At 34.8% G+C, this 26,881-nt stretch overlaps 1 protein-coding gene across 1 annotated transcript; it reads right to left on the minus strand.

Annotated features, from left to right (window-relative positions):
• Positions 1-3,990: 3,990 nt before the first annotated feature.
• MMP7 (matrix metallopeptidase 7) lies at positions 3,991-20,192 on the minus strand. The gene is made up of 6 exons (XM_051986878.1): positions 19,988-20,192; positions 13,895-14,118; positions 13,644-13,792; positions 10,558-10,686; positions 9,327-9,488; positions 3,991-5,432 (listed from the first exon to the last, which is right to left on the minus strand). Exons 1-6 carry the CDS (start codon positions 20,093-20,095, stop codon positions 5,419-5,421), a joined length of 786 nt encoding a protein of 261 aa, XP_051842838.1. The 5' UTR covers positions 20,096-20,192; the 3' UTR covers positions 3,991-5,418.
• Positions 20,193-26,881: the final 6,689 nt, after the last annotated feature.

Below are 26,881 nucleotides of genomic sequence, written 5' to 3' on the forward strand. Positions count from 1 at the left end.
CAGTCCTATCTATTCCTTTATTATGGGCTTGAGCAGAGTTATACCATAGCAAGGTACCACTGCTTCAGCCAGAAAAACTTTCCAATTTCTTGTACTACACTTCCTTTTCACAGGATGGGGATGAGGGGTCAGAGTTGAGCACTTTTACGGGTCAGTTCTGGTTTTGAGATTCTACTAGAGTATGGGGGCTGATGAAGGATATTAAAGAAGTATGTTAAATATTAGGGACTAAAATTCTTTGCTGTTAGTTCGTGGGCAGCTAGAGAATTGGGCTTGGAATCAGGAAAACTCATCTTCCTCAGTTCAAATCTGATCTCAGACATTTATTTACTAGTTGTCTCGGATAAATCACTTAACCCTGCTTGCCTCAGTTTGCTCATCTATAAAATAAATGGGATAAGGAAATAGCAAACCACTTTAGTATCTTTGCAAACAAAACAAAACAAAACACAAAAAACTCCAAATGGGTCACAAATAAAAGAACAACTGCGATGAGATGTTAGTTTATTAGGTTCTTATTTTGTTAGTTCCCTTGGTGTTTGAGGCCAGGGAGACATCTGAAATTGCTTTACCTGTTGCCCATAATTCTTATTTTGGTCATCAGGATTAGAGAAAAATGTCTAGGCTGCAGTCTTCTTGATCATATGATGCTCATTCTACTGTTTTTTTTTTTTTTAACTTGTTTTATTTTCTGGGCTGAAATTGTAGTTAATGCTAAATTCCTTTAGCTTCTTTCTTTGCCAAAAGAAGTATGTATTAGGATTACATATACTCTCTCCATCTTCAGAGACTTCAAAACATAGCTCATGCCCAAATACCAGCAAATAGAATATAAAGTCCATGGCATCAATCCTGGTAGAGTTGTACTCAGGCACTAGAGAGGCCATATATTGACTTTACTGAGATTTTTATTCTAGTTTTATTCCTTAGTTATTCATTAGTTGGCAGCTAAAATGTTCAGGAGGAGCATAAAGTGTTATTATAGACTTATTTTTGTGAGCTGAATTCTTTGAATTGTGTGTTTTCAAAGTCAGTGCCTTAATCTGGATAGATCATTTTGTTTCTTGTTGTTGAATCACTTTTTCAATTGTGGCCAATTCTTTGTGACCCCCTTTTGATACTTTCTTGGCAAAGATACTGGGGTGGTCTACCATTTTCTTCTCCAGCTTTGAATTCAGATTTTCTTGTTTCTAGGTCAACACTCTATCCTGAAATAGATTGTCACACGCAATTTATGTACTAAAAAATACTTCCTTCATAATACTTTAATAATTGTGGAAAATTTCTGGTTTCTGATTAAGTGTGACTATGTATATCTTGTGAAGTGGTTAGTTACCTCCAATCTATGAATGTATATACCACTAATAAAATAAGTCATAGAAATAAAATAGGATATATGTCATATAATAAAACATGTCATTCTTGTACATATATATGCATCAATATACACACATAAACACGTGTGTGTGTGTGTGTATAATATATATTTGTATATGACATTCTTTCTATCTCCTAAAGGTAAAAATTAAAAGCACACAAATTCCAAAAATTTTCTGGTATTTGTATTAATCAAATAAGTAATGAAAATTTGTAGTACATTTCTTTGCACACAATGAATATGTTTTACACTTCTTTGACCAATAAAATTTATTTCTTACTAGCTCTAGAATCCTGCCCTAAATCTTATGTTCAAATTTATCATGTAGAGCTTTCCTGGTCCTAGAATGAATGCTATGTTTTGAGTAGCAACAAATGCTTTCTGTGGTAGGGGACTTATGGGATCATTTATGAGATCAGTGACAGTCTTATACATATCTTGGTACACAGCCTCATCTTCTGCCATTCTATCAATAATAAAGTGTTTTGAAGGAATTGGGACCTGAATCAACACTGGCAACTTGCTTTTTGACTTGTCTTCAATGGCTATCCATTTTCCTCTCTAGTCATCAACAAGGCAACTTAAGCAAAGATTCAATAAAGTGAAATTCATGTATGTTGCTAGCATGTAATCGTATGGAAGTCATAAACTTTCAACTGTATTTCCATTTGTGGGTATTATAGACAGATTTCATTCCTTCTGCAAATACAACGATAGTCACAAGATCTTTTGGATCAAATATCTATACCTGTATCTCTTCTCTCTGATTAGTTATTTATGTGAAATTTATAGCTGACTTATGCTGTCATCCATCTCTGACAAATAGGAATCAACTTGTCACTAGTCTAATGTAGCCCACCAGGAAGTACAAATATGAGAATATTTCTTCTATTACATAAAAAAAAAAACCTGTACTCTTTTGTAGTAATGACTATACTGTTTTGTAGTAATGACTATTTCATTTTCAAAGTTTATGCAAAGTTATGTCTTTCAATAAGACATTCTGAGATTTTATCAGGAATCAGTTGTAACCCAGTTGGAAGAATTCACCTTCATTACCTTTTGAAAAATCAGGACAACAATTATTTCTAACCGGTCCTTTAGAACCTTTCCTATTATACATATTTTCAAAAAGTAATTTGCAGTAATTTTGCAATAATGCTGGTAATTTCTTTTAGTAATTTGGAATATATTTTATTAGAGATGAATAATTTAAACTCATTCTGTTCACTGAGATAATTTTATACCATTTTCCCACATTTCTTGAGTTTCAATTTCTTATTAACCAATTTTTTTGTTCTATATTTCCTTGTGGCTCTAAGATAAAATATAAAATCTTCTGTTTGGCATTGAAAGCTTTCATTCTTTGGCCAGTTCCTATATTTCCAGTCTTCTTAAACTTTATTCTCTTTTATATCCTCTATGATCTAGTAAAAAATAGTTTTCTTGTTGTTCCTAGCACATGGCATTCAATATTCGATCTTTTCTCTAGATCTTGTCCATGCCTGAAATGCTCCAGCCCCTCACCTCGGCCTCTAGACTCTTTTGGATTCTTTCAAACACATAAAACTTTCCCTTCTGCAGAAAGCAGAGTGAGGTTCATATGCTTCAGATCTATTTCCTCTGCACTGGGTTTGTTTTACTTAACTATGTTTCTTTGTTATAAGGGAGGGGTCTATGGAAGAGTTTGTTGGGAAATGATAATATCATCACTAAATACTAATGCTTTAAAAACCATAAATAATACAATATAATATACATATACAAGCCCACAAAAAGTTATTTAGTTTAAATCATAACTAATTTATAATACTAATTTCAATTTAAAGCCTGAACACCCACAAGAGCAGCAGTTTAGCAATTGTGTGTCATTTGTAATGTGTATGTTCATAAATTAGGGAATTTCTGCATATTCTTATCTGTAAAATGGAAATAAAATACCCATGTAACAACCTCACAGAATTGTAGTGAAGCTCAAATGGATTAATGGGATGGTAAGTGGGACCTGACCAATAAGGGCCCAATCTTTTAAGCAGATGCAGCCTGTTATACCTGATGCCAGCCAATGTAGATGCTTTGGTACCTGATTTCAGAAAGGCATTATGGTGTGTAATGGAGGCTCTGCCTTTTCTCACAGATACTGCAAACTGGTGACTGCTTCTCATATGTTTGCTATGTGGTGAAGAGTAGCTTTTCAATGGCTGTTGGACATAACAGAGAGAGGCTTACAAAGGCTCCAGTGGAGAAACTTGAGCTGTTTCTCTTCCTGGCAGTTTTTGAGTGAATTAGAACAGCAATAAGTCCTTGGGTAGATGGGAAGAAAAATTGGCTCTCCTGTCTTCTCTTGGCTGCCTTATAGCTGGGAATATAGCTGCTGTTTCTTTTGTGTATGTTGTGTTTTGTTTTTCTTTCTAATCATAAATTAAAGAGTATTGGAGATAAAATGACCTTGTGAGCTTTGAAACTTTGGAAAAGCCAAATAAGTTTGCCCATAGCTGTCCATTTCTGTTCCAAATGGTGGCCTTCTCTAATGTAGGGTGGGGAGGAAGGGAGAAAAACAGTACACTGCAGAGAACAAAATAAAACTCAGAAAAAAGCACAGAAAAGTAGTATAGTTTTAAAAACAATGTGAAGTATTTATTATATAGTTTTTTTAAAAAAGTAAACAATGTGAATGGATATTCATGGTTTCATATTGAATCCTTTTCTGTATTGTGTTATGTATGTGGGAATTTTTTTCATCTTTTTGTATTTAAGTTCAAAATGAATTTAAATTTTAAAAAGTTAATTAATGTTAATTGCTTGTTGAAGAGCAATGTACTGGTTATATGAAACAAGAGCGATATTAACTGGCACTGACAAATGATACTGGAACATTTAATTACTAGTGATTGATATTGGGGGAATATACCAGAATCAAGAATGTCACTGTCTATTTTATGAATAAATTTGATCCTGTTCCTTCCCTTCTTGTTTTTAGGCAAATTAAATAGCTTAAAAACTTTTATGTAGCACCTAGAATTCTGTTGTTTTTAATGCTCAAAGTGTATTCCCACTTTTATATCCCTACTTATTATAGCCTTGGTATTATAGAGCTTCCAATCATAGAATTTTCATAGTACCATGGCACTGGAAGCAGAAAAGAACTTTAGAGATAATCTAATTGATCTCTAGAGTGCTTCTGTGATAAACTACAAAGAACTCTCCATACTTGTCAGTCTACATAGAACTTTTGTCAGAGTTCCAAAGACAATGGCTATAAAATGAAAGAACTTCATTTTCTTTTCTCTTGTTTGTTAAAAGCTATTATATGTACATATGCCTATAATTGGTGACTACTTCCAAAGTGGATCTAGATTTTTTTCTGGGAGGAGCAGAAGAAAAATTTGGAATTCCTGCATACGCAGAGTTTAATATCACCACTTGGCAGTTACAAATGTGGCAGAGAATTGGGTGCCTTTTCAAGAAAGTGAGGTGGAGGAATAGTGTGGTAGAAATAACACAGGCTAGGGTTTGGGACACTCAAGGTGCATTTCTAGTTCTATAATCAGATTGCTGTGTGATTTGGAGCAAGTCACTTATCTAGCCAGGGCCTCGTTTGTGGGATTCTATTCTAAGACAAACCTGCCCTTATTCTGGGTGCCTGCCAGCTCAGTTTTGATTGTGTTGCTTCTACTTTGGCTATGAAAAGGATCTGAGGATCTGAAGCTCTGGTATCGGTACCAATCCCAGGACTTTATGAACATGAATAAACATTAAGAGATCAGTCATCCTTGATGATGTGGGCAGACTGTGGTTCAAGTTCTTAGAGTTCTTTGTTCCTAGTAGCCCTTGACAAATGTTTGTTGGGAAAAAAATCAGTGAATTAATGAAATAAAACATTGTACTTTCATGTTTTAGCCTTTGATTTCTACATAAACCCATTCATTTAAAAGTATTTAAGTATAGGATTTCAAGACAAAATAAAAACATTTTGATAGAACAGAAATGTAGCAGAGTATTGAATGTGTATTTTTCTGTTGTTTGTAATTGTTCTGAAATTATCTTTTCTTTCCTGTTGAGAGAACAGAAGAGAATATTATGACATCGTGTAAAACAAAACAAAAAAAAAAAATCACAGACAAAACAAAGACCAGATATGCCTGTGCTTTATCTAGCCCAGTGTTATGAACTTGTAACAGCATAAACACATTTTTTGAAAGGCCTAACCATCTACCAGGTTATCACTCTCTATATATTCAGTCATCCTATTCCTGTACATTTGTATTCCCCCAGAAAATTGGCAATTTGGCCATTTCTAACAATTTAGGACAGATCCTTGGGAGTAGGTAGTGGAAAGAAAGGTCCTGGCTTGAAACTCTTAAATATCTTTCCTTCTTCAGCTCATTTTACAGAAGAAAAAAATGACATAAATAGGATTAAGTGACTTTGCCAGTGGTCACATAGCTAATAAGTGTTTGAGGCTGGATTTGAGTTCAGAAAGATGAATTTTCCTGCACCACCTAGCTGCCCTTTGCTTGAATATCTCATCCTTATTCAGTAAAATCAGTGACTTTCCATTGCCTCTAGAAACAAATATAAAACCTTTGATTATTAAAATCATTAATAACTTCCTCTCTTCCTCCCTTTCCTTTTAAGCCTCCTGTATTTTGCTCTCTTCTATATATTTTGCAGTCCTCATTGGTTTCCTCATTGTTCTCCCCATGACTCTCCATCTCCTAACTATGGATATTATTGATGAGGGGAGTCCCGAAACTCTCTCTAAAACTCCTTGATGGAGAGATTCTCCTTGAATCCTAGCAAGATCCTGCCCAAGGGAAACAGGACAAACAGCTTCATTCTGTTATCTAGATGGAGCTAGTTGAATCCAGAGCTGGAGAATTCCAACCCTATTGAATTAAAGATTAGCCCAGAGACTCATTCAATTCCAAGATTTTCTCTAATTCCAGCTCAAAACCAATCCCAGTAAATGGTCTTATCTAGACCTGGGGGTAGTGACAACATTGAGGAAATCTCATTTGCTTGAAACTTCTGTCTCAGATTTCCTTATAAAAATGGCAATTTTAAGTTCAATTCTTGCAGAGGACCTAACATGCCATGTCATGCATAGCAGCAACCCTCTGCTTGCTGAAATGATATTCTCTTTCAGCATCACCTTCTCTTTATCTTCCTCACCTATTTCCTTAAGTAGACTTTATATCTCTCTGTCAGGATTTCTTTATTAGGAACTTTACCTTGCCATCAAGGAATTCAGTCTTTCTATTCATGCATAGCAAAGGCTGACTTCCCAGTGCCAATAATAAACTTCTTTTTGCCACTCTAGCTTTTTGGGCTCATAAATTCCTTTACAAAGGACCTCTGCGCCTCCTGAAGGGAGTTCCCACAACTCCCTACCCTGCGCTGTATCTTAAGTGGACTTAGGGAGCCAACCTCTTCATTTAGTTCCCTGAATCCCAAACCTGCCACTTACCTCATCACTTAACTTCTTGACCACCAGGAACCCTAATCTCATTATTATTACTGTCTATCCCTCATGCCAGGACTCTCTTCTTCCTCAAATCTACCTCTTACTTTCTAGGCTTTCTTCAATTCTCATATAATGTATCACCTGCTGCTAGAAGTTTTTCCCCATCCTCTTACTCTTAATGCCTTCTCTCTGAGAACACTCCTAATTTATTCTGTGTCTATCCTTTTATACCTAGTTGTATGCGAGTTGTCTCCTTATCCTTCAGAGATCTTGAGTTTAAAAGCTGTTTTTAGAGCTTTCTTTGTTTAGTACAATGTTTAGGATATAGTAGGCATTTAATAATTGTTTTCTTCCTTAAAAGCTGTCTGGAAGGCTAGTTGAGGAATATCTGTCTTCTGTAAACACAATGCAAGGTGAGGCAATGGGGTATAATGGAAAGACACCCGGATTGAGAGTCAGAAGGTCTGGTTCAAGTCACAGCTCTAAAACTTTCCAGTTCTATGATTTTGAGTAAAACTTAATCTTTAAGTCACAGTTTCCATATCTGCAAAGAGAGTTTTCCTGTCTTCATTGCCTAGGAAAATTCTAGTATATCTGTATTTTTTTTTTTTTTTTTGCTACTGCTGCCATTGTGGTGATTGTTGTTATTATTATCATTAGCATCTAGAAAGGGAAGGGCTGATCATTAACAGACAGAATGGTTTTATCTAGGAGAATTCATGCCAGACCTTTTAGTGATAGAATAATCAGACTGATTAATCTAAAGAGGCAGCGAGGTGACTCAGTGATGAACTTGAAACCAGGAAGGTCTGAATTTATGATTTGTACATCTATTTTATATACTTATATACCTGGGGTCATGTAACAATTTCTCAGGGGTTGTGAGTGGAAAAAAGTTTAAGAAGCCCAGGGCTATCATAAAATCAACAGGGACAGTTAAGTTGAGTAATAGATAAGAGTGTCAGGCCTGGAGTCAAGAAGTCTTATTTTCCTGAGTTTGAATTTGACCTTAGCCACTTAACTAGCTGTGATCCTGGGCAATTCATTTAACTTTGTTTGCCTTAGTTTTTTCATTTGTAAAATCCACTGGAAAAAGAAATGACAATCAACTCCAGTATCCTTGCCAAGAAAAACCCAATAGGATTTACGAAGACTTGGACTCAACTGAAAAATAACCAAATAGCAACATAGTCAATGTGATTCAATGGGGGCAACAGAGCTGTTGGAAGAGATACTATATTAGGCTAATTGAGAGGCACAGTGTTTAGTATGAAGGAGGTTAAATTCTTTCTATCCTGCTTTGGTTAGAACATACTGAAACTGGCTTTAGTTTTGGATGCTATAGTTTAGAGAAAACATTGTCATGTTGAAGAACAAAAGTGGGTGATCTGGATGGAAAGTGACCTCCAGACCATGCCATGGGAGGATTGGTGGAAAGAGCTAAGGATATTGAACATGAAGGAAAGAATAATTGATGGCTATATTTGAAGGATTATCAGATGGAAGAGTGGCTAAGCTTGTTTACTTTAGCTTCAGATGGCCAAAGAGTGGGAATAATAGGTGAAAGATTATAGCCAAATAGATTGAAGTTTGTTGTAATGAAAGCTTCCTAATACTCAAGCTATTCATAATGGAATGAGCTGCCATAGGAGGCCTAGGAACTTTCTGGTAGAGGATGGAAGAGCACTTGTTGGAAGGATATCTTCTGCAGGTATGAGTGGGACTAGATGCCTTTTAGGTCCTTTGTCAGCTACCATTTATTAAGTGCCTACTATATGACACTGTGCTAAGTGCAGAGGATTTTAAAAATAGACAAAATACTCAAAGAGCCCACAGTTTAAAGGGGCATGGAAACAGTAATATATAAACAATTTATTCACTGGATAAATTAGAAATAATATGTGATGCAAAGCATTCAAATTGAGGACTGAGGAAAAAAATTGGGATTTTGGCAGAGATTTGAATAAAGCCAGGGATGAGAAGAAGAGCATTATAGGCTGAAGAATAGCCAATGAAAATTCTTGGAATCAGCAGAAGGAGTATTGTGTGTGAAGAAGAAGAAGAAAGCCTTGTTCTTGGATCATAGATTATTCAGAGAAAAATAAAGTGCAAGAGGACTAGAAAGGTAGGAAGTTTCCCTGAGTTTCGGTGAAAATTACATAATTTACAGTGTTGTGAACAACATTCTACCTAATGGTGAACTATTATTGATTTCATCAGTAAGATGTTTAAATCTTCTTAAATGACCAAACATTCATTTATTAAACATTCTGTATCAATCTGTTGAGGTAAAAGAAAATGGCTTTGTTAGATTGTAAATATTTGTGATCTCAGTGATTAAAAAAGAAAAAAATCCCAGGTTGTAAAGCTTACTTTCCAAGTACATGCCCATTTCACAGCTTTTCCTGTTCAAGTTTGTCATGGAAATTGCTCTAAAATTTTGACATTGTGAAATTTTATGTCAAAAATCCTGAACCTTACCATAAAGTTTCTGAATCCCTCTAATATCATCTGGTGACAGACCAAAGTCCTTTGGGTTTTTATAGCTATAGGTAGGATACATCACAGCGTCAGGGTCAGAAGAATGACCTAGCCCCAATGAATGTCCAAGTTCATGAGTAGCAGCAAATAAAAAGTTAATTCCTACAATAAAAGAAGATAGATTTAATTATTACAAAATTATTATTATTATAATTACAATATGACATTAAATTATTATGACTCAAGAATTTCCTAAAATATAATTCTCAATTATTTGCAGGATGGATATTTACATTTTTAACAGTTTTAGGGTGAATTTAGAGGAAGAGTGGTTTAGACAGGGAACTGCAACAAATATTATTTGTATTTTTTTGCCTGTTTATCTTAGTTTCCTCATATGTAAAATGAACTGGAAAAGGAAATGGCAAACCACTTCAATATCTTTGCAAGAGAACCCCACCAGGAACACAAAGAGCCTGAAATGACTGAAAAACCAATTGATTTATTTTCCATATAGCCTTGTTTTAGGGACCTAGAAATAAAAAGTTTAAGTAAATCGAATAATCCAGGATGCTCAATTTGGTAACTTAATTGCTTGACTAAATTCTAATAAGCTTTTAAAGAAAGATATTTAAATAAAAATAAAACTTTATTTCTCTCCTTTCACTTCATGGTAAGCTAGTTAGATTGCAAGGTTAAAAGGAGATAGAATTTTAACTGCCTTGTATGTGTCTGAGAGTTGATTACTCTGAGATCAGGGACATCTGAACAGAGGAGCAGGTTGGGGGAAGTGAACAACAGCTCTATATTTTCTTTTGCTCTCACTATTTTGAAGTGCCATGGCTTCCTTAGAACATGTCAAATCCAAAGCTCTGCTCTGAAGTCTCTTCTTATTTGCTACAAGTTAGAGCCCTCTCCTGCCCCTTTAGTAGAGGTAAACACCTTGAGGATAAGACATGTATTCTTTTTTTGCCTTTGTATAACCCAGTACCTTGCCCATTTCCTATTACATTGAAGGCATTTAAATGATTGTAGAATTGAATAGGGTGTATTATACCTCTGCTCCATCTCTTTATTAGTCAAAATGTAAATGAGGAAACAAAGTTTAACATATTTATTAGTATCATAACTTTCCCATTTTCATATTTAAATAGCATATTCTAGGTATGCAGTGAGACATGTTGCCTTCAGGTTTTCTACTCTAGGTAGAAAGGAACATGAAAACTATTACCTAATTTGCTGCCATCAGTCCATTGTTCATCATTATCAAAGTGAGCATCTCCTCCTAAATCTGTTCCTGGTGCAAATGCATGAGCCAGGATTCCTCCTGCTCCATCAAATGGATTGAAGTCCCCATGAGCTAAGGAAAAAGAACAACAGTCATTGACCTGCCTAAGAAAACGGGAATTAGGATTAAACTGTTTTGTTTTTTTTTTTTAACCTGTGGAAATATTTGAATGATTGAATCTATGTAGCTAGAGACTACATTGTGGGCATTGAGCTTAAAACCTGGAGGCAGCTTGGTAGAAGTAGAAGTTCCCTAGATTTGACTCACCGTTCCTTCATCTGTGAAATAAGACATCTAGATGAGATGACTTTTTGGGCTTCATCCTTCTCTAACTCTAAAGTTCCCTAATTCTATACTCTGGCTATAATTCCTCGGTTCAGCCATTTACTAGCTGTATGAACCTAAGCAAATCGTTTCATATTTGGAAGTCTTTATCTTTCTCATCTGTGAAGTGCGAATACTACCTATCTACCCTTCTAAAAAGAAGTAAGACTACCTATTTACCTTATTTCCCTCCAGAAGTGATCTTGTGTTTTGCTTTGGACTTGTGATTTCCTTAGTTGGGGAGTTCTTTCCCCATACAGACTAGCAACTACACTGTAATTTATAGTCTTAGAACAGTATTAGGCACTCCCTAAAAGTTAAGTGGTTTGCCCTGCTCACATAGTATATGTCAATCAGTCAATGAGTCAATTAACAGACCTTCAATAAACACTTATTATGTCCCAGGCACTGTGCCAAGGGCTAGCAAAACAAAGAAAAAGCAAGATTGCACTAGAAACAAGGTTATCCTGACTTTGAGACCAACTCCAATCCACTATACCATACTGGTCTTTCATAGGTTAAGTATATTTATATCTCTATCTTTCCATATTTTTATCTATATCTGTCTCCACATCTATTCATATTCATATTCATAATCTATATCTCTAACTCCTCTACATCACTATATAGATAGATACATATATTTCACATGTAATAATAATAATGTTAACTAGCATTTATATAGTGCTGAGTACTTTATGATTATTAACTCATCTGATCCTCATAACAACCCTGGGAGGTGGGTGCTTTTATTACTTCTATTTTATTGATGAGGAAACTGAAGCAAATAAAAATTAAGATATTTGTTTAAGATTAATTGAGTGTTTCAGGCAGGATTTGAACTTAAGTCTTCCTGATTCCAGTCTAAGCAGTCTATCCACTGTACCACCTAATTGCTCCTTCACATTTGTGTCTATGTATGTGTATGTGTGTGTGCACATATATATATATGTATGCATACACATATGAATAGGATGCACATTATTTATATCTATATCTACATGTGTGTGTATATATACATATGAGAATGGAATACATGATATTTCTCTGTGTATATACACACCAACATATATATATATATATATATATATATATATATATATATATCAGCTAATTGACATATTTATGTGTGCATAGTTATGTAAAACATAAATAGTTATTACCATTGATATTTCATGGGTAGAAAAAGGTATTTTATTTTAAGCAGTTAGAGTTGCCCACAAATGGCTAGTTGTACATATCAGGTTTTATAACAAGCTATGTGTGTTATCAAGAAGGGATAAAGAAAATAAACATTTATTAAACACTAATTATGTTCCATGTATTTTAATGACTACTTTGCAAATACTATCTCATTTAATCTTTACTGCAATTTGGTCTAGCCCTATGAAGTGGGTGCTATCATTAACCTTCCCCCTCCCATTTTACAGGTGGTGAAACTGAGGCAGATAGGCTTTAGTGTTTTTGAAGAAGACTACCAACAAGAGGATCGATCCAGATTTGTCCTATTTTGTTAGAAGTCATGTACTGGGAGTTTGGACAGTACAGAGTCAAGGTGAAATGTAAAAAAAAACTTTAATTCATAGTCCCATAAACCACTTTAGTTTTAGATTTTGGTTGTAAGTAATGTAAAAGGTTTAATCAATAGTTCCATGAATTGTTTAGTTTTAGATGGTTTTAGGTATTAACTTTTTGACTGGATATGGTATGCTGTTACTAGTCTAGTTTAAGTCTTATTGTTTTGTTTTAGCATGACTTTTGTGCGAAGGAAATGAATACTTATTGCATGCCTGAATCTTATTGAATATTGAATACCTTTCTCCTTTCCTGTCATGGGAAATCTTAGATCTAAGGCTAATCCTGAACCATATATAAATTATTCTCAGGGCCCAATGGGTCCTGATAAAGAGTTCCAGGCTTACAAAATACAAATAGGATAGTCTGGGACTTGGTTATGATGAATACTAGCTGATAGGATTTCTTTCTAACAAGGGAAGAGATTAAACCCAAAGTCCACATCAATATCACTTTTGAAATTTATGAATGTGCTCTGAACCTGTGGAGAAATCCTGAAATCAATGCAGTTCTCTAAGGGTACTCTGGACCTAGTACTAGTTGGGGATCAAGATCAATTTCATCAAAAAGCACGAAACAATGTGAAAAAAGAAAGTATATATATTTTCTTTCTCTTTTGAAATTAGACTACTACAGGTCTGATATTGTTTTTGACTATGTTCCTGGGTTTAGGGCATAGTATAAGTAGGTAGGTAGAGTAAGCTTTGTATTTTAGCTCATATTGACTCAAGCAATGGTTTCTCAATGTTATACTAGTATTTAGGAAAATAATATAGTTATAAAAATGTTTAAAATATTGATCTGTTGTATGTTTCAGGATGGTATTAAAATTATGAGAAGGAAGAATAGTGATGACAAAAAAAAAGAAAAAAATCTCCATGAAAATTGAGAAAATGTATACAGGAAAAGGAATGTTCAGGAAAAAAAAATAACAGACAAGAATGACAGCATTTTAATTAGTGTTAAATTTATGATAAGTTTAAAAAATAGCCAAATGTAATTGAATTTATTGTTTCATAAGAGATTTTCTTCTATTCTTTACATATGAAAATGATTGTATTTATTGATGGCTATCAAGTTCACTATAAAAATGAAAAAAAAAAAAAAAAGAATGTATATAAAAGCCTTACCTCCTCTGGCAAAACCAATGAGAATATCTGCATTTCCTCTCCTCACTTTCTTGAAAGTCAGTGTTGAAGCTTTACTCCACATGTCAAGAGCCTTATCTACTAAACGATCCACTGTTGATCGGGGCAGGTCTTGAGTATAAGAGAGAATTCTGATAGCCGGACAAGAAAGCAATATTTGACATATTTGACATACCATACAAAATCATTGTCATTGTTATTTCTTTGCCAGAATGAAGTAAAGTAAAGCTAACCTGTAGGTTACCACTTTAGAAGACCATTTAGGTCTCCCAGGAAACAAAGTGAATTCTCCAATATCAGGTACCCCACATCTAGGTTTCTGAATTATTTCCATGGTGTTGGTGTTTAAAATTCCTGTTTGTGGGAGGCCAAAGAACTTTTGCATTTCTTTTATTTTGTCTTCTAAATTGTTTAGTCGTGCTTCAGGATCATATAAATAGAAGTTCTTGAGGTATTCCTATTATGAAGAATAAAATGATTATTAAATATTTCTTGTCTTTTTTAAGCTGAGTTGCTCAGCTATCATTGACCCCAAATCCTACTTTAGCAAGAGGAGCAAGGAAAATTATTTGCTTAAAAATTCAAGATTTGGTTAAAATTATCATGCTTTTCCTTTCCATTGGGAGTTGCTTATTAGTCAATGAATAAATCATTGATTGAAAACCAACCAAGAAAATAGCTTATTTTACCCCTTTGGTATGCATAGAATAACATGGCTTTTAGAGGGAAAACCAAAACCAAAATTTTTGCCCAATCCCTGTTGAGATTTATTCATTTGTTTTGTAAAGTTACACTGAAAAACAAACAAACAAATGTGTGTAGCTACATTTGTATATATAGACACACAGAATACATTGTTGATTCATTTCTCTATTTTACAAGTGACTGAAAAATATTTGGCTACTTTATGGTTAACAACACTAAAACTTGCATTTATTTAGCACCTTTGATTTTTTAAGTAGGGATTAAACTTATTCTGTTTCCCCGCAGAGAGTAGAAGTAAGAAGAATGGATAGAAACTGTTGGGAGGCAGATTTAAGTTTGATGTAAGAAAAACCTTCCTAATTAGTAGTGACTTTAAAAAGGAATTGTAGGCAAGTAGGGGGTTATGCTTTGCTAACAGGCTTTCACACAAAGTTTGGATATCAGAGAGGATGCATTCTGAAGTTTTATGATTTTTTTGCTAGGATTCTTGTCCACACATCTCTCAGGCTTTCAGAACCATCCCAAAGCTATTGAGGTATGACCATCTCAAAGTATCTGTTTGTTAACTTTCCTTAACCAGGACAGTTAAGAGATATCTGCTACAATCCATAGATCCCTTGAGATGAAATTGATCTTGATCCCCAACTAGTACTAGGTTTTCAGAGTACCCTTAGAGAAATGCATTGATTTCAGGGTTTGTCCACAGGTTCAGAGCATGTTCTACTTAATCCATACTGGGACCCCTCCTCCCCCCCAGCATTTCTCAATCCTTATCTCTTCTCCCACCTAGAGCATTTACAATGATATCAGTGTTTTACAAAAGCTTATTTGCTGCTATGCCTTGCTAATTATTTATCCTTATATTTATATAGTGATTTATAATTTAAAAATATTCTCCCACATATGATCTCATTTGATCTTCACAACAATTCTATGAAATAAGCATTTTATTGTACCCATTAAATTTCAAAAGTGATATTGATGTGGACTTTGGGTTTATTCTCTTCCTTGTCAGGAAGAAACCCAATCAACTAGTATCAGTCATAACCAAGTCCCAGACTATCCTATTTGTATATTGTAAGCCTGGAACTCTTTATTAACCTTCATAGTGTATCCTTCCAACTTCTGGGCATCTTTAAACAATCCTTGAGATATTGATTTGCATTATAATTAGACAGATCTGACTCCTGGTCTGCTAGATGTATTTCATGTGGCTCTTCCTTGATCCTTCCTCTGAGCTACCACATTCTTCCCTGATACTTCCCCTTCCTCTCCTGAGAGAACTTCAAAGTTGCATTTCCCCTATAAAAGATGTGCTCATGGACCTACATGAACTGATGCCAAGTGAAATGAGCAGAACTAGGAGATCATTATACACAGCAAGAACAAGATTATACGATGATCAATTCTGATGGACATGGCTCTTTTTAACAATGAGATGATTCAGACCAGTTCCAATGATCTTGTGATGAAGAGAGTCATCTGCACCCATAGAGAGGACTGTGGGAACTAAGTGTGGATCACAACATAATATTTTCACTCTTTTTGTTGTTGCTTATTTGCATTTTATTTTCTTTGTCATTTTTTCCCTTTTTGATTTGATCTGTCTTGTGCAGCAAGATAATTGTATAAATATGTATGCATATATTGGATTTAACATATATTTTAACAATGTTTAACATATACTGAATTGCTTGCTATCTAGGGGAGGGAGTGGGGGAAAAGGGGGAAATTGGAATTCAAGATTTTGCTAGGGTTAGTGCTAAAAATTATTTATGCATATCTCTTGAAAATTAAAAACCTTTAATAAAAAAAGATGAGCTCATGATGAAGATCTTTGATAAGTCATTTTTTTTTTAGGAGTAAGCCTGCCAGGAGGTACTCTCTCTTCTCATAATCCTTTTAATGGCATCTTTCTTCTTACTATAGTTAACTCTGGTTAATCTGCTAAATTTCTTTATAGATTTAACCTGCCATGGCATATTCAGGCCTCATGGAATATTCTTTTAATGGATTCTCCCAAGCTCCTTTCCTTGGTAACTATATTGCTCTCCCAAATCTATTTCATAATGATCACTTCTGGTGCCTATTTTATTCTTCATTTTGTCTGTAATCACTTTTCCTTAATAAATGTTCTTTTTGGCAAAGAGAATGGCCATTGTGAATTTATCATGTGTTTATTTCAAAGTAGGAATTGCTACCGTGACCTCAACAATATGACTTTTCTAAGATCATACAGCAAATATATGATGGAGCCAGGACTTGAACTTAGATCTTCTGTCTCCAGATCTAGTACTCTTTTCATTATGCTATAAGAAAATTGAGGGATGAAAGTTTTTGTTCATTAAATCAGAGATTAATAGTTTATTAGTAATTTAGTATTAATGCACTCAACCTGGAGTAAGGACGATTGTAATTCAGATCTGGCCTTAGATACCTCTCAGTCAATCAGCTAATAAAATTTATTAAGATGAAACATCTATTATGTGCTAGGCATTGTGCTAAGCATTAGGATAACAAAGAAAGGCAAAAGATAGTCCCTGATTTGAAGGAGAGAGACAACATGCAAACAACTATAAACACACACACACATGCTCATGCATATATATACGTACATGTATATATATACACATGTGTGTGAGTGTAATCATCATAGGAAAGGCATCAGTGTTAAGAGAGATTGGGAAAAACTTTTTGTAGAAGTGAGATTTTATCTGGGACTTGCAGGAAATCAGGAAAGTCAGGAATGAGAGATGAAAAGAGATAGAGCAAGAGCAAGAGAGAGGAGGGAGAAAGGGAGAAGGGGGGATGGCGAGAGGGAGAGAAAGAGAGGGGGGATGGGGAGGGAGAGAGGGACAGAGGAAGGATAGGGAGGAGGAAAGAGAGGAGAGGATGGGGAAGGGGAGAGAAAGGGTGGGAGGCTGGAGAGGAGAAGAGGAAGAGAGGAGAGGAAAGGGAGGGGAGAGGAAAGGGGAGGAAGAAGAATTAGTTCCAGGTATGGGGGCAGTGAAAATGCTTGAGGTCAGAAGATGGAATCTTGTGTATGAGAAACAACAAGGAGCCCATTGTCACTGAATCTTAGAGCAAAGGGAGGGGAGTTTAATTATTATTGAATAGGAAATAGTCTGGACCTATGATTTCACAGGAGAAAACTCCTGGGTAAGGAGTTGGCTCCTTCTTCTTTTTTGGGGGAAAGTAATTTCATCAGTTTATTAATAAGACCAGCAAACTCAAAGAATTAAATTCCCTTTGATAAGTAGATATTACAGATAAAAGATACAGAGGGTGGGGGAAGTAGATGCTTCTCTTCTTCTAGAAATATCTGGTATGGTCTCAGTTCTTCTTCAGCTCAGGTCACTTGTAGAAACTTCCTACAAAATTGATCTTAACAAACTTAAATTTACTTTGTAAACTTAAACTTCAACCAGATATTTAACCAGATTTAACCAGATAAGATAACGAAAGTTAGTTCAAACCTCATGTATCTATTAGAAATCAAATTTGGAATCTTTTAGACCAGGAATTCACAATTTTAGGTTGGCCAATTTTCATGTTGATACACTATATCATGTATACCTAAGATCTATCTGTCTACATCTATCATGTATATTATTTATCTCTGTATATCTATATGAAAAAACAGAAAGCAGTAGTCATTTTTATAAAATGGAATCTAATACAAAAATGAATTCATTTAAAAGTTGCCAGTTTTAACTTCAGTTTCAACAAAAGGTTCTGGAATGGATACGCTGACTAACCAATTTTAAATAATCCTATTTTAAAACACTGCATATCAAGTAAATTATTTACAATAAATCATTTTCAACCTCTAGCTCTGTTCAAATGAATGATTCTATAAAAATAGTTGATGTTAAAAGATAGAACATGAGCCTTTTTCTAAAAATTGCACTTATATTCCTCTCCTTAACACAGGCAGTACTTTATATTAGCTAAATAACAGAATATCTTGGATTCACAAATCTGTGCATCATTTACCTAATTATTCCCAAAGAATTGAGAAATTAAAGGATCTTAACCAGGAATATATAGCTAGTAACAGATGTCAAAGCTAAACACTTAATTACTTGTTTGGAATATATAAAAGACTAAAATTCTAGACAAAATAGCTCAGATTTTTACCTGCATCTTGCTATGTATATAAAATAACTCAGTTTCTTTCCCAAAATTAGTTTATATAAGATAAAGTTTTAATGTTCCCTTCATATTTGTCATCTGACAAATTATGGAAATTTATAATAAAAGAGTAGCGATATAAAGGAAAGTGTTCCCTATTTTGATGTCAATTCCATACAAAATATATTGATTCAACTTTCATCTCATATGTAGATGGCCAATTAACATTGAACCATATACGATATTTTCTTTTCAAGAAATGTCATATTGGGGAAACTGAGTCAGGAAAATCCTACTTCAGTTCATGCCAATAGCCATTCTCCCAGTCTTTCCCATGAAAACTCCACCTACAATTTATGCATGTAAAATCCCATAGGGTTGCCGTCATCATTGATTATTGACTCAGTAGCATTCCTTGATAATCATACCTGACATAATCAGTTAATAGTCCCATAAGGTCTTAAATAACAATTTTCAAAAATCAGACTTTCAAATGGGTTCAACTCTCAAGGATTACACAGCCTAGTATTGACTGTGATTTCACATTGTTAACAGTAAAAAATTCACAAGAAAAACAACAAAAACAAACAAACCAAGTTATCTTGATTAACTAAGTAAATGGTTCCCTCCTATCCCCTGCCCCTGTTCCCCAGTTCAATACATTACACATTAAGATAAACAATTATATACTTTTAGATAATAGAAATAGACTTTGCATGTAAAAATACAGTAATCCCAAATTGAAAATAGAACAGATTTTATGAAAATTATTTATAATAAATACATGGTTAGGTATCAATCATGTTCAAATGGACATAACATTCGATTTCTTCCTATAGTGACACAAAATAGCTTATAAATTCTCACTTAAGAAGAGTCAGCCTTAGCCTTCAAGGTAACTTCCCTAGTTTATTCCTAGACACAGATATTCACTAGCCTTAGATCTCAGATATTACTTTCATTGATCTGCTGACTTTGAAGTATTTAATCTTGCTTAGAATTGCATAGAACATTGAGAAGTTAAGTGACTTGCTAAAAGTCACATACAACCATTGTGTGTTAGATGAAACTTGAGTTAAGTTCTTTACGGTTCTGAGGCTGGCTTTTTACTTACTATATTATGCTGGTTCTGTAAGGAATACTTTTTCTTTGATATTAAAATTATCCTTAAATTAATATAGATTCTATTCTCCTAAGCTACAAAACTGGCTTCCCTCAATAGTTTTATGACAACCCAACTCCTGAGGCACGGCAAGGTTTAAAGAGGGGTCTGAATAACTTTTAACCCATTTTGGACAAGCCACGCCAATCTATTTTCTAAACAGGAAGCTAGGATAAAATAAGTTTCTGTTTATTCATCATTAAAATTATAGTTTTGTGGATGGAAGAAACAAACAGTACTGCTAAATGGGCCTGGAGCAAATATGCCTAATAATGTCTCCTTTGAGTTAATAGAGGCTCAGGAAAAAAACAATGTAGGTACATACCCGTGCTTTTCCCCATTGTTGGTCATTCATTTTTCCTGCTTCCCGGGGCAGTGGAAAAGCCAGGCAGCTTGTCAAAAGACTCAGAGTGTACAATGCAGAGTAGTACATGATTGCTGTCTAGAAACTATTGTTCACAGCCCTATGGTTGGTACAGTAATTGCTGATCTAGCCTGGGATGTTTATATAGTTTTTCATCCTAATTGTGTCAATAGGTGACTCATTTTTTTTTAATGTCTTCTTGTTCATCTGTTTTTTTAGATTTCTCAATTTTTTTTCCTAATGAAAATGAGGAAGTATTAGGTTGTATCAGCAGGGAGTTCAGTCTATATTTATTTTTTAAAAGATTTTTTTTTTTCTTTCCTCCATGTCAGCTTTACAGCTTCAGCCAATCACCACATGAATCATATTGGCTCAGGTTTGTTTTTTCTAATTAAATGAACAGGTACATTCTTTGGGACAATCTTCTCCCCTCCCACTCAAGCATTTAGAAAAGGAAGGTTAGGTTAGGGAAATTGGTATAGTACGAATTAATTCTTTTTGTCAGTGAAGATTATTCATCATGAGCTAGACTTTATGCCTATCCCTTTTGGGTTTCCTTATTCAAGAGAAAGAAAACTATTTCCCTCCACTGTCATTGTGATTATGTTATTCCTTTTCTGAGAAGCCTACAATGGTTCCCAAGTGTCTCTTGAATTAAATGAACAGTCAGTCATAAATTTGAATACACTTCTCCAACTGGTTCTTTTTTACTCAACAGACCTCATCTAGAACCTCAAGACTTCCTGAAATTCTTCCTCTTATGAGACAAAGCCTTCCTCCTCTTCATTGCCAGAACATGAGTATCTCCCTCTTTCAAATCTATTTTGAAGGCTTTGCTTCTCAATGGACAGTTCCTGTTTAGCTTCAGTCAGTCTAGTCCCTCTATGTCTTATGAACCTTATATACAACCCTTGCTATATATAATATTTGGATCATGTTTTGGTTGTCCTCCCTCTTCCTCTGGTCTGTAAATTCCCCCTTCTTTTCTGGTCTATACATTCCATTCTTCTTTCCTGGTCTATAAATTCCTGTTGCATATATTTATGACTGTGTAAAGCTACAATCCATTAAAAATATAGCATAATAGAATTGTGACATCATTTATATGTCTCCAAATGTAGTTGGTTCCTGCCATAGAGATGATTAGATGAATATGATCTTTTTATAGAAACAGCAGCAAAATACAATGACAACTTAATATTTAAAAAGGGAGAAAGGAGAAAGAGATAAGCATTTATATATCATCTACTATGTGCTAAGTCTTATGCTAACTGCTTTATTAATATTATCTCATTTTATGCTCCCAACTGTATGAGAGAGGTACTATTATCTCTATTTTTACAATTGACAAAATCAAGGCAGACAGAGATTAAGTTATTTGTTCAGTTACACAAGTAGCAAGTGTCTAATACTGGATTTGAACTCAGATCTTCCTGACTCTAGACCCAGCATTCTATTTATTGGGTTACCTAACTGCCATTAGAAGATATAGGCTCGAGTCGCAAATCCACAGCTGAGAGCTGCATGACTTGAATAAGTCATTTAATCTTTTGATTTCCTCAGCAGTCAACCTAAATTAACATTGCAATGGTTTTCCCCTTTCCAGAGTTGTTCTAGTGGAGTATTTACTCCACTAATTAAATGATCAGGTACATTCTTTAGGTCAATCAGAAGACATGAATTTAAATAACAGATTTGCTACTCTGTAAGCTCAGGGCAAGTTACTTTGGGCTTCACTTTTCTCTCTAAAGAAAGGAAGGAAGTAAACAAGAATTTATTAAGTGATTACTATGCACTATCTTAAACACTTTATGGATGTTATCTTTTTTGATCCTTACAACCCTTGAAGAGAAGAACTGTTATGGCTTCAACTTTTTAGTTGAGAAAACTGAAATTAAGTGACAGAGTCACATAGTAAGTGTCTGAAGCTGGTTTTGAACTCAAATCTATCTTGATTTCAGTCTCAGCACTCTAGCCACTGAGTCAACTTGTTGCCTCAGCTAAATAGGAGAAATAGGAAAGGTTTTCTTTGGCTCTAAGTTCTATGTTGAGCTTGTTATCATAAAACATTAGGTAAATATAAGTTGCTCTTCAATTCATCAACCATCCACTGAGGGATCCCCTGCAGACATAATATAAATACTTACTTTCTGAAATTCTAATTTTTCCATAGTGAATTAACATAAATGATAATGGACTTGTGATTTCATTGATACAGGGGTCTCCTGGAAGAAGAAACTCCCTCTATGAAAGCAGGTGGGTGCCTTTTCTCTAAAACTCTTAAAAGAGTTGCTAAGTGATTTGTTCAAGGTCCCTCTGATAGTATGTCCCAGAGGTGGGACTTTCTGATCTTACCCAGGTCTTACTGACTTTGAGGGAAACTCTCACTAGATTAATACAAACAAAAAATCAACTTAATTTAACAAGTTTCCTAAGTAGAAAGTGCTGAAGATACAAAGACACAAACAAAACAGTCTGTGAAGAACTCATATTATATTGGTGGAATACAATGTAGAAATATCTAAGTACCAAGTAATTTGGAAAAAAAGAGAATGATAACAACTAGGAGGATCAGGTAAAGCTTCAGGAAAAAAAAATTGGTTCTTAGGTTAAATCTTGAAGAAAACCAAGGTTTTTAAGAGGCAGCCAGGAGGGTGGAGGGTATTCCAGGCCTGGGAAATGACTTTTTAAAAAAAATAACTTTTTATTGACAGAACCCATGCCAGGGTAATTTTTTACAGCATTATCCCTTGTACTCACTTCTGTTCCGATTTCCCCCCTCCCTCCCTCCACCCCCTCCCTCAGATGGCAAGCAGTCCTTTACATGTTAAATAGATTACAGTATATCCTAGATATAATATATGTGTGCAGAACCAAAAAGTTCTCTTGTTGCACAGGGAGAATTGGATTCAGAAGGTATAAATAACCCGGGAAGAAAAACAAAAATGCAAGCAGTTTATATTCATTTCCCAGTGTTCTTTCTTTGGGTGTAGCTGCTTCTGTCCATCCTTGATCAATTGAAACTGAATTAGCTCTCTTTATCGAAGAGATCCACTTCCATCAGAATACATCCTCAAACAGTATCGTTGTTGAGGTATATAATGATCTCCTGGTTCTGCTCATTTCACTTAGCATCAGTTCATATAAGTCTCGCCAGTCCTCTCTGTATTCATCCTGCTGGTCATTCCTTACAGAACAATAATATTCCATAATATTCATATGCCACAATTTATTCAACCATTCTCCAATTGATGGGCATCCATTCATTTTCCAGCTTCTAGCCACTACAAACAGGGCTGCCACAAACATTTTGGCACATACAGGTCTCTTTCCCTTCTTTAGTATCTCTTTGGGGTATAAACCCAGTAGAAACACTGCTGGATCAAAGGGTATGCACAGTGTGATAACTTTTTGAGCATATTTCCAAATTGCTCTCCAGAATGGTTGGATGTGTTCACATTTCCACCAACACTGTATCAGTGTCCCTCTTTTCCCACATCCCCTCCAACATTCCTCATTATCTTTCTCTGTCATTCTAGCCAATCTGACAGGTGTGCAGTGGTATCTCAGAGTTGTCTTAATTTGCATTTCTCTGATTAATAATGATTTGGAGCATATTTTCATATATCTATAAATAGTTTTAATTTCTTTGTCTAAGAATTGTCTGTTCATATCCTTTGACCATTTATCAATTGGAGAATGGATTGATTTCTTATAAATTAGAGTCAATTCTCTATATATTTTGGAAATGAGGTCTTTATCAGAACCTTTGACTGTAAAAATATTTTCCCAGTTTATTGTTTCCCTTGGGAAATGACTTGAAGACAGGAAATTGAATGTCAAGTTCGGAGAACAATTAGTATCTAGTTTCACAAAAGGAACTATATAAAATAGACATAGAAAAGAAGGTTGCAGTTGGATTATAGTGCAGTTAAATTTGTCAGGATGAGGAGTCTATATTTGAGCCTATAGGGAGTGATTGAAGATTCTTGAACAAGAGAGTAAGCATAATCAGACTTATGTCTTAAGACAATTTTGGCAACTGTATGTCAAAAGGATTGTAGGAAAATAGATAGATTAAGCATTTATTAAACATTATGTGTGAGGAACTGTGTTAGGGAGACAAATAATGAAGTGCTTGGTTTAGTTTTCCTCTTCCCTCCAGACCCTTTATTATAGAGGGTTTATAGGAGACTTCAATATTAATATATGTGTATCTTCAATTATTCTAACTCAGTTTCTATGACCTAATCCTTCACTTTATTTCTTTTTTAAAAAATTTTAAATAGCTTTTTATTTACAAGTTATATGTATGGGTAATTTTACAGCATTGACAACTGCCGAACCCTTTGTTCCAATTTTCCTTCCCCCAACCCCCTCCCCTAGACGGCAGGATGACCAGTACATTTTAAATATATTAAAGTATAAATTAGATACCCAATAAGTATGCATGACCAAACCATTATTTTGCTGTACAAAAAGAATCAGACTCTGAAATATTGTACAATTAGCCTGTGAAGGAAATACAAAATGCAGGCAGGCGAAAATATAGGGATTGGGAATCAATGTAATGGTTCTTAGTCATCTCCCAGAGTTCTTTCGCTGGGTGTAGATGGTTCAGTTCATTACTGATCCATTGGAACTGATTTGGTTCATCTCATTGCTGAAAAGGGCCATGTTCATCAGAATTGATCATCCTATAGTATTGTTGTTGAAGTATATAATGATCTCCTGGTCCTGCTCATTTCACTCAGCATCAGTTTGTGTAAGTCTCTCCAGGCCTTTCTGAAATCATCCTGCTGGTCATTTCTTACCAAACAATAATATTCCATAATATTCATATATCACAATTTATTTAGCCATTCTCCAATTGATGGGCATCTACTCAGTTTCCAGTTTCTGGCCACTACAAACAGGGCTGCCACAAACACGTGCATATACAGGTCCCTTTCCCTTCTTTAGTATCTCTTTGGGATATAAACCCAGTAATAACACTGCTGGATCAAAGGGTATGCACAGTTTGATAACTTTTTGAGCATAGTTCCAAACTGCTCTCCAGAATGGCTGGATGTGTTCACAATTCCACCAACAATGTATCAGTGTCCCCGTTTTCCCACATCCCTTCCAACATTCCGCATTATCTTTCCCTGTCACTCTAGCCAATCTGACAGGTGTGGTGGTATCTCAGAGTTGTCTTAATTTGCATTTCTCTGATTAATAATGACTTGGATCCTCTTTTCATATGGCTAGAAATAGTTTCAATTTCTTCATCTGAGAATTGTCTATTCATATCCTTTGATTCTTCACTTTATTTCAGCTATACCTGAGGGTGGTTGTACTCTTAATCTTGCCATAATGTATAAGTATTCTGTTTCCAGGTTCAAGGATTTTGTTTCCTTTCTCTGATCATAATCTTTTATCTTTCTGTTTTCTCTGGTTAACTCCTAAATCTACTCTTTGTTTTCACTATAACTTTCAAGCTTTCCATCCCTCAGTATAGTATACCAGCCTCTAATCTCTTTTTCTGGTTACTTTTTCCTCCCTTTTCAATAATGAATTCTTTATGAACCACTTTAATTTTACACTATCCTCTACTCTAGAATCTCTTGCTTCTTTGTCTTACTACTGATTTTGCACTATCCACTTCCTTTACTCACATTCACATGATACTAAATGGAATTGTAGGAAATAACCAAATCAAGTTGATTAGATTCACAGTAAATTTATGTTAACTAATTTTAATTGGATCCTTTCTATAACAAGGCAAACCTACTATACCTCTCTAATTAATCCCCTTTTCTTACCACAGCAACTTTTCTAAGTCTTTTCTTCTCTCTTGAAGCTTCCCATAACACCTTATGGTTTCTCTTGAGAACTTTGGTACATACTTAACTGAAAAAATTGAGCTCCAAGAGCTCTGTTTATCTACTCTTCCTTATCTCATATCCATGTGACATTATTTCTAAATATCTAATACTTCACTTTAGTCTTAATGGTAAGGTGATCCTTATGTTTGCCAAGGTTAACTTCTATATGTATCTTATATTCCATATCCCCTCATCTTATCTAGAAGATGACCTTCACCATTATCCCCTGCCACAATCTTCAATCTTTCCCAATTCTACTAGCTCCTTCCTGGTTGGTTACAAACATCATGCTTTCCCTTATGCTTTAAAAAAATACTCATTGGATCCTACTATTCTTTCTATCCTCATCCTATATTCTTCCCCTGTTCTTGGCTAAATCCTTGAATAAACTGTTTACAATCAGTGTCTCCACTGGTGATACTATATGTAGGAATTAATATGGTCAGGAGAACTGAATCAATCATCCTTTTTTTTCAATTGTGTCCCATAAAAGAAACACTTGAGAAATGATAGAAGGGCTTTAAAAGAGCTCTTTCTTATTGCTTCTACCTCACCTTTCCAGGTTTATTCTTCTTCACAAATCTATATTCTAGGTATGTTGGCCTACTTTCTGTTTTCTCCTATTCCTTTCTGGAATGCATTTCCTCTTCATCTTTGCCTCATGAAACCACAGGCTTCCTTCAAAGATCAGCTCAAGTGCCACCTCCTGGAAGGAAGCCTATCTTGGTTCTCATAGTTGATATTCTTTCCTCATTCCAGTCAAAAATTGCTTCAGATTTACTTTGCATGTATTTTATATTTAATTTTCTATTTATTTTATTTTTTCCATGATATAATGTAAGCTCTTTGAAGGAAGGGCTTACTTCATTTTTTTGGTCTGTATCCCAATATCCAGGGCAGTGCCTGGTACATAGCAAATGCTTCTTTATAAATATTATACACCTGTGTATGTGAATTTTCCTTCAGTAGCTCTGTTTAGTCTTAATTT

The sequence above is a fragment of the Antechinus flavipes genome, chromosome 3 (genome assembly GCF_016432865.1).
Source record: "Antechinus flavipes isolate AdamAnt ecotype Samford, QLD, Australia chromosome 3, AdamAnt_v2, whole genome shotgun sequence".
NCBI lineage: Eukaryota > Metazoa > Chordata > Mammalia > Dasyuromorphia > Dasyuridae > Antechinus > Antechinus flavipes.

Bases quoted from the DNA above. Each gene is read 5' to 3' on its own strand.
- MMP7 (XM_051986878.1), bottom strand. From the start codon at position 20,095: ATGTACTACTCTGCATTGTACACTCTGAGTCTTTTGACAAGCTGCCTG. The intron at 13,793-13,894 runs GTTAGCTTTACT...TCCGGCTATCAG, and splicing joins TCTAAAGTGGTAACCTACAG to AATTCTCTCTTATACTCAAG. The intron at 9,489-10,557 runs GTAATAGTTTTC...CTTTTATTGTAG, and splicing joins GACTGATGGCAGCAAATTAG to GAATTAACTTTTTATTTGCT.